The 8,670-nt window shown below is 59.5% G+C and overlaps 1 protein-coding gene across 1 annotated transcript; it reads right to left on the bottom strand.

Moving 5' to 3' along the window:
- On the bottom strand, positions 1–4,562 carry FEV (FEV transcription factor, ETS family member). The gene is made up of 3 exons (XM_077885142.1): positions 4,346–4,562; positions 3,523–3,597; positions 1–1,612 (listed from the first exon to the last, which is right to left on the bottom strand). The coding sequence occupies exons 1-3, from the start codon at positions 4,395–4,397 to the stop codon at positions 1,026–1,028; spliced, it is 714 nt and encodes a 237-aa protein (XP_077741268.1). The 5' UTR covers positions 4,398–4,562; the 3' UTR covers positions 1–1,025.
- Positions 4,563–8,670: the final 4,108 nt, after the last annotated feature.

Genomic DNA, 8,670 nt, shown 5'->3' with positions numbered 1-8,670 from the left:
GGGGGCGTTTTGTAAATGAAGGGGAGAGAAAGTCAAAGTGAGGGTAGGCTGGGGAGGGGCGGTGGGGAAGGAAAGGAACTGGAGACAGGAAAGGTTGAGATGGTGTGCAGAGGAGACTGGCTGGGATGGGGGGTGAGACGGGGTGGCGAGAAGGGACAGGTGGAAGGCAGAGTGAGGCAGGTTGGGGTGGACTACCCTGGGGTCCATCAGGTGGGGCGGCTGCAGCAGGGCGGCCTCCCTCCCGGGGTGAGCCCACCCATCAGGGGCTCCTCTGCCCGCCCCCAGCACCCGAGCCTGCTTTGCCCTCATTCTCTTCCTGGTAAGGCCTTCCCGCTCAGGCCTGAGTTGGGCATCTCCACCCCCCTCCCCCGGAATAAAGGTTCTGGTGCATCAAAGAACTCAGAGAGGAGGCAGTAGGGAGCTCCGGAGCTTTAATGGGTCTGGAAGGGAAGAGAAACACACCAGGCCATCCAGAGAGAGAGACAGAGGCGGGAGGAAGGGGGGCCAGAAGCTACCCAGAGGAGTCACAGGGGGCAGCGGCCCTCACCAAGCCCGGAGAAGCCCAGAGATCAAGGACTGTGTGAGGCTTCTATCACTCCAGGACGGGGCAGCTCAGTGGGGGAAAGAAAAAATGAGAAAAGATTTGGAATTCGGAAAAGAGGGGTCCTAACGGAGAGGGCTTCCAGGAGCCAGGCACAAGACAGGTGGAGGACAGGGAGAGACAGGGGAGGTCCGGGAACCCCGTCGGGGCTCTGGGGCCTAGAAGGTGGAGTTAAGGAAAGCGGGGAGGAGGCCACAGTCACTCTCCCCTGGGGGTTGAGGGTGATGCGGGGTGGGAGGAGGGGTGGGGGGTGCAGGGGCAAATCCAGTGCTGAAAGAAGACCGCGGAGGCTTCCTGCCCCTTCCCCGGGGCTGGGCGCGGGCGCGGCGAGGGAGTAAAATCTGAGAGCAAAGGAGCGGTGGGGGGGGCTCCGGGCCCTTTCCCCGGGTGTGGATGGGACGGCGCGCGGCTCCGGGCGCCCCGGCTAGTGGTAGTGGCCCCCCAAGTGCGAGGCGGCGGCCACCGCCCCGAAGGGCCCGGGCGGGGGCTGCAAGCCGGGGCTGGGGTAGAGTGCGGCGGTGGCGGCGGCCGTGGCGGCGGGGCCCGGGCCCGGCCAGTAGGAGAAGCCGGCGGGCGCGACGCCGGCCGACGCGGCCATCAGGTTGAGTTTGGAGAGGCCGGGGAAGGGCAGCGGGGCCAGGCCGGCCGGCAGCTTGTAGAGCGCGCCGTCCTGGGCGGCGGCGGCGGCGGCGGCGGCGGCGGCCGCGGCGTGGGCGTGCGCGGGGGGCGGCTGGCAGGCCTGCGCCAGGCCCTGGAAGTCGAAGCGGTAGGCGTAGCGCTTGCCGTGCACCTTGCTCATGATGTTCTTGTCGTAGTAGTAGCGCAGCGCGCGGCTCAGCTTGTCGTAGTTCATGTTGGGCTTGCTCTTGCGCTCGCCCCAGCGCCGCGCCACCTCGTCGGGGTCCGTGAGCTTGAACTCGCCGTGGCCGCCCTCCCACGCGATGCAGCCGGCGTTGGCGCGGTCGGCCAGCAGCTCCAGCAGAAACTGCCACAGCTGGATCTGCCCGCTGCCTGTGGGGAGGGGGCGGTCAGCCACGGGCGGGGCGGGGCGGGGCGGGGCGGGGAAGGGGCGAGGCGGCCGGGCGGCGGGGGAGGGGGCCGCTCCGCGCAGCGGCCCTGAGCCCGTCCCGGGCTTTTGCACAATGGAAACCGGGTTTGCCTCCTGGGAGGACGCAGCCCCGAGGGCTCCAGGCTTGGTGAGAATTGGGGAGGAGGCGGCGGCTGCGCGCACCAGGCCCGCGGCTTTCAGGAGCCGGCGAGGGCCGGATATCGCGCCCCTACTGCCACCTGGGCCCTGCGCCCTTCTTCGCAGCAGAGGGGAGCCTGCACCGCCGCACGGGGTGGTCTGCGCAGGTGCCTCGACTGCCACATCCCAGCTGGACCATGTCTGCAAGTCCAGAGGGAAGAGGCAGGGGTGCAGCGGGACCACCGCCGCCGCTCGACAGGGCCTAGCGGTCAAAGGCCTACGGTTGGACTGGCGCCGCCTGAGGTGAAGAGGTGGAGGCTGGCTTTTTGGAGGTACTAGTCAGACAGGAATGGGGGGCAGTGACCTCCAAAGCTTGCGAGGAATGTCAGACTCTGAAGGCTCCCCACCCTCGCCAGGGTCCGGGGTGCAGAGCGCTGCGCTGGCGCTCACTCGCGTTCAGCCCCGTTTTTCGAAATAGGCGGGATTCTCGGCTTGGGAAGGTGTCATACTTTGGGGTGTGATGCACGGCTCTGAGGAGAGGACATAAGACCGGGAAGTGGGAAGTCGCTGTGCTTGGCTCCCTGCCTCCTTCCATCTTTGGCCATCTCTGGGCTCTTCGGGCTGCATTCAGGATGGCTGGTAGCAGCAAGTAGGATTTTCCCGGCTATGCAGGTGATTAGAGGGCTGCCAAAGAATTTTCATGCCCCTACTTTCAAGCCTCAATCAGACAAGGGAAGAAAAATCTTGGTACAATTACTTCCCCTCTTTAAGGGGAGGGCAAAAAAAAAAAAAAAAAAGATTTTTCCTTGAAATAATCTGATTATTAAAACAATAATAATCTGATTATCGGTTCAAATCAGGCCTGATGGAGCCTCTCCTTTCTCAACCACTGGCTCTGAATCCAGACGCTGCCCTTCACCATCATTTCAACCCCAATCCCTCCACACCAGCTCAGCAAAAAGCTGCCTGACTCCAGGTCAGGAGCTCCAGGTCAGGAACAAAGGAAGGTTTGGGTTAAAATGTGCAGCTGGCACTGCCGCAGACCCACATCAGAGGCTTGGAAACCCATTTTTGTTGGGAGTCATGTCCTCTTCTGGATAAAGCAGTTGCCAACCTTGTCTTTGAGGTTACTGTAACTTGGTGAGATCTAGGATACTGACTGGTGGGGCGGTAGGGGCTGCAGGGAGGCTTTGCCTGGAGGGCCAGCCAGGCTCTGAGACCAGCAAGGCAAAGCGGAGAGTAATTTAGCAACTTGGAGAGCCCGGTGGGGGAACCTGAGAATCAACAGCAATGGCCCAGCCAACTTGACTCCCAGAGCCCTGCGGGCCTGAGCCAGTGAGGCAGGTAGGTAGGTGCTCACTCGGTTCGGGTGGTGAGAAGGACTGGAGTGGCCAGGGAGTAAACATCTGGGTCCCCTTGCCCAGAGGTGCTCGGCTTTGTGCTCCTGCTACCAAGAGGGAAAGGACGCCAAGCATCTGGGTCCTGGCCTGGAAGGGGATAAGGACCAAGGGCCAGGATCCTCTCCCTCTGCCCGGGGCCTGCAGGTCCAGCTCTGGGACTGGGAATCTGCTGGAGCCAAAGGCCAAGTGAATGCCTCCTTCCCTCAGCCTCCCACAGCCATGCCTGGACCCTTCCTTTCCAGGGCCGTGCAGTGCACATCGCTTCCACCCTCTGTTCGGCCCCTCCTTCTGGGATGGGTGCCCCGGCCTTCTCCCGCGCCCGCGGGCCAACTCACCTTTCTGCACCGCCGGGCTCAGCGGCCCCCACCCCGGGCTCTTCCCTTCCTTGAAGAGACCGTCTCCGACGGGATCTGTAAGATGCAGCAGGAGAAAACACTCAGGACCCGAGCGGAGGTTGTGGGCTTGACCGAAAGGGCTCCGGGCCAAGGCTCGGGGGCGGAGGGGTTGGGGGTTGGTTCCTGGGTGCGAGGCTGGGGGCTTGAGCCGCCGGCTCCTCCTCCGCGAGCCTGGCCCGGGCGCGCGCCGCGCGGAGCCCCTCCATAACGCCCAAGTCAGGAAACGCGTCCAGGAAAAAGGAAATCCGCTTTCCGAACGGGCCGGCGGGAGCCTTATAAAGCCGAGCAGGGAGTGCGCCGGCGGAGCGGGAGCGCCCGGAGCCCATCGCAGAAGACAGGAGGGCGCCTGGAAGGCTGGGCTGGTGGGAACGCTCGGAGCACGGAGGTGAGGAGCCACGAGGGCGCAGGGGCGACGCTCAGCTGACCACAGCCTCCCGACGCTGAACGCACACGGAGTCGGTCCCCGGCCACACCGAAGACCCCTGCTCCCCCTACCAGGCTCTCCAAGCCCCTGGGCTCGCGCCCTCGGCCTCCCAGGTTCCCAGTCTGCTCACTTCGAGTCCTTAGACCTCACACTAAAACCCCAAAGCTCTCCATCTGCCTTTAAGGTCCCCCGATGCCCTAGATTGCTCAGTCCTCCCGGCAATCCTAGTCTCTGGACCACGTCCGGTTCCCTTGGACCCCAGTAACCCCTTCCCATGCCCGAACCCAAACTTCCGGCCCCGGGTCCTGGTGCCTCCAGCCCCCGGCTGGTCCCTGGTACCTGGCAGGTACATGTTGATCAGCAGGGGCTGGGAGGCGCCGCTCTGTCTCATCGCCGCCAGGGACTGGGTGGTGGGAGGTGTGTGTGGGGGGGTGATGAGAGAGGGGGGACGCGTCAGGCTTTGCGCTCCGGGGCACCGATCCCCGCCCGAGGCAACCGCGGGTGACAAGGAGAAGAAGACGGCGCGGGTCCGGCAGGGCCTGGCGGGAGGGGGCTGCCCGGGTGTGGCGGGGGATGGAGGGGGTCCTGGAGCGATGCTCCCAGCTACCAGGCTGCCTGGAACCCTCCGGCCCCCCGCGCGGGCAGGGGCCGCAATTTCCGTTTTAATTAAAGCGCTGCTGCCTCGGCCCCCCGGACCCCGCCCCCGCCCCTCTTATCGCCCCATCGCAATAAAGTCTCCAACGCGCAGCGCCGCAGCCAAGCGCACCCAGCAGCCCCCAGCGCCCCGCAACCCGGGAGACGCGCGGGGGATGGGCCTGGGCCTCCCGCTCTGATAGGGGTCGGGAGCGCATTGCTTTTCCGCCTCCATGACTCTCAGCAAACAGCGATGGGGCAGGGTACCCGGCCCCACCTCGGACCCCCGGGGCCACAGCCCCTCCTTTCGCCCATTCCCGCCCCCATCACGGCTCCACTCTCCTCCCCCTTCCTCCCCCCACCCCCACCCGGGTTCCCGTCTCCAGGCTGCGTTATCTGCATCTTCACTTTTAAATTTCCGCTTCCCTCCCTCTCGCCTGTCGCTCCGCTCCGGGCCGGGCAGCAGTTGCTCCCTTTATCACCGCCCCCTCCTCCTCCCTGGGCCTTCTCCCTCCTCCTCCTCTCCTGCTCTCTGCTCTTCCCTAGAGACCCGATCTCCTTCCCTGTCTCCCTCTTGTTTTGGCCTGTTTCTTGCCTTTCCAGGGCTCCCAGGCCTCTGGGCCAGCTCCAGGTTGTCCCCCTACAACTTCTAGCGGTTGCCCCTCCTCCTTCTTTCTAGATCTTTCTTCCTCTTCTAGTCTGTTCAATGCCACCCCTCCTTCCTGTCTCTATTCTCTCTCTCTCTGTCTTCTCTCCATCCCCTCCATTTTTCCTTCATCTGTTCCTAATCTGTGGCATACAATAGGCTCATGAGCCCCCTTCCGATTGCCCCCAAAAGTATTCCTCTTCCAACCTTCCCACCCTCTGTCATCCCAGCCTACCACCCACCCTCTCAACTACTCCCATCCTGGTTATCCCTGAACCAGACTGCATTTGGCACCTCGCTCTAGCGGGAGTAGAAGGGTTGAAACAGGGTTGTGGCTGTATAAGGCAGCCAACCCAGGGAGGGTGTGGAGATTGAAATCCCTTCCAAAGACACTGATTGTGTATTAGCAAAGCTGATGTGGTTCCCAGGTGGCCTGGAGTCTCTGAGTACCTGTGGGGCTTCCTGGCTCAAGAGAGGCTAGCTAAGGAGGGATGCTAGCTGAAGATGAGGCTCTGAGCTTAGGAGCCTACCTGCAGCCATGCAGTACCTGGTGGCTACTGTCAGAATTGGTAATCTCAAGGCCTTTCTCTCCCACTGCCTGTGCCCCAGGAGATGAGGTGGCCTGGACTCCAGGGCACACAGATTGGAGGGAGCAAGATTCCTGCAGGATCCACAATCCTGGGGTACCCAACTGAGGATGACTGGAAAGTCCAACTTGGCAAATTCCACAAGGCCCCTGTTCATTCCTCATTTGCTGTAACTGCTAGAGTGTTCATCTTTGCTGATGGAGGGTGCAAAAGTCAGAAGGAACAAAGGTGAGGGAGGCAGAGTCTGGGGGGGAACTGGGGGATCCTGGGACCCCAGGATCCTAAAGGAAGATATCAATGAGGAATCTGGGGAGAGCAAAGATGAGAGATTAGGATACTCCCTGGGGACCAAACCCAGGGCATCACAGGAGGGGAGGACCTTGGGGATGGCATTGAGGTCTCAATCTCTTTCCTTCATGCCTTCTTATTTCTTTCTCAGGTAGAAAGCGAGGAGCAGGAGGTCAGAGCTGAGAGAGTGGGGAGGCAGTGGGGTTCATTCCATGCTGTCAGCAGAAGGCTGAGACAGACAGAAGGGAGAGGTGCTCAGAGTTGGGAGTCTACCCAGATATCCCAGCTCCAGACTAGTGCGGGATGAACAGCTCAGACTGTGTATCTCTGCTTCACTGAGGACTCAGGTGCTGAAGGGGTAAGTGAGCTCTGGAAAGAGCTGGAAAGAGTTTGAGAAATGCTCCCCACATCCTACTGCCCCTTGATCTTGGCTGTGCCAAAAGGAAATGACCTCCTTCATCCCCTTTGGCCTTGGCTGAGTACAGCCAATGATTGGGTGGCAGGCAGTTTCTCCTCCACCATCCTAACACCTGACTGGGTGCTAGTCCCACAGGGTTCTGCTGACCATCAACCTGCCTAGAATGGAAGGAGGTTGGAAAGGTGAAAATGCTCAGTCTCAGCCTGGCCTTGGCAACCCTTACTGCTTAGGTGCCAGTGTGGGGAATAGAGTTGGACCCCCAGGTCCAAGAAGACCTAGAAGGTTCTTGTTGACAAAGGCTGCAGCAAATATTAGCTCTCTCAACTCCCTAGTTATCCAGATGGGGACACTAAGACCTAGAGACAGGGAGTATCCTATTCAAGTTCCCACTGCCAGTTCCTGCATCCTTCTGACTCTTCCCAGCAGCCACAGACTCTCCTTGACTCTTTTGGGGACCACAGAGATTTGGAGCTATGCTGAGGCCTGAGCCTTTTAGCCACAGCTCAGGTTAGCCTCCCCTGAACAGCCTGGATTTGGGGTCAGGAGCCCTGTATTCAAGTCCTGGCTTCATCACCAATAAAGTAGATGACCTTATCAAGGCTTATCTTTCTCAGACAGCCCAGCTCCTTTCTTCATTGATGAGATGGACAAAATATGGTAGGTATTAGGAGAACCAAATGCAACAGGGGCGTGGACTCTAGAACCTATCAAGGTGGAAAGCAGGATTCATACCCTACCCAGAATTCTGTTCCTTGTTCCCCCAATACTACCCTGGGATCCATAGATGGGAGAGGGCAGTGCAGGGGAATGAGGACCTTACTTTGACTGCCCCAGTACTTTTCCATAACACCACAAGCATTTTCAGTGGTTTCTCCTGGAATCCTCACAACCCTGTGAGACAGACAAGACAGGGATCAGTAGCCTTACTTTGCAAGTGAGGCAAGGTAGGCTTAAGGATGCTATATGACTGGGTCCCAGGTGTTCTGACTTCTGGTCTGGGGCTCTTCCCAAGGGAGCAGATGCCTGACTTTGCACAAGTGGGCCCTTGGGAATGGCTCAGGGCCATGTCTGACTGTTCTCCAATATTGCCCTACCTCCTTTGGGCTTGGGCGATGATCTGGGCCAGTCCTCCCCATTGATAGTCTCACTGGGGGCTTAAGAACACAAGCATCCCTGAATGACAGAATGGGGAGTCTCAAGGCTCTTGAAGGCCCTGCATATGTGGGATTGAGAGTATCATTAGCTGGGCCAAAGAGGGAACTAGGTAGAAACTGCATTGTGCCAGGGGCTCTGGTAGCTGAGTCTGCTGACTCAGCCCTAGCATGGCTGTAGGTTTCTGCCACCTGCCCCAGAACACAGGCTCACTGTGGCTGGTGGCTGAGGGGTGGCCTCTCCAGATCACTAATCCTCTGAAGAGAGAGGCGGGAGAGGAGGGAGAGGAAAAACAAGAGAGGGGTTCTTTGGAACAGCTGAGATGAGGGGTATGAAAGTGCTTTATCAATCCTGGAGTTCAATATCATGAAAGGATTGTTATTATCCAAAGGGTCTGGTGGCTCAACTCAGAGAAAATTTCCCCTTTAGAAGGCCCTGGGAGGCAGTGGGACTTCCCACTCATTTCTCCTCTTACAGCTTGCTTCTTTATAAGACAGAGATTCCATAAGGCTGGAGAAAGGGTGCAGGCTTTGCTCAGTTGGATAGAGAGCCATGGTGAAGATAAAGGCTAGAAATGCCTTGGGGGTTAGGGAGAAACCCAAATGAGTGCTGCACAGAGTTAAGGAGGTCCTGCTGTGTATGGTAGTACCTGGCCCAGGTGGTTGAAATTCAGCTATGAGCCCCTTTCTAGGACTGTGTGAACTCAAACCAGAGGATGGCAAATGCTCCATGTGTACTGTGGTACACCACTGATGGCCTTTACCAAGGAGAAGTATGGAACTGGTTGTATTTAACAGGATCCCCAAGGTCCTTATCAGCAGTTTTCTCAGCTCTATTAGGGTCTAGCCACATACATACTAAGGCAGTTTATGCTCCAGTCAAGAATCTGAAAGCCTGGGGGGAGGGCTTGTGGCAGGGAAGGATTAGGATGAAGATCACA

The sequence above is a fragment of the Canis aureus genome, chromosome 36 (assembly GCF_053574225.1).
Source record: "Canis aureus isolate CA01 chromosome 36, VMU_Caureus_v.1.0, whole genome shotgun sequence".
In the NCBI taxonomy this organism is placed as follows: domain Eukaryota; kingdom Metazoa; phylum Chordata; class Mammalia; order Carnivora; family Canidae; genus Canis; species Canis aureus.
The sequence above is the reverse complement of the archived record's forward strand: the minus strand, read 5'-3'. Positions and strand labels throughout refer to the sequence as shown.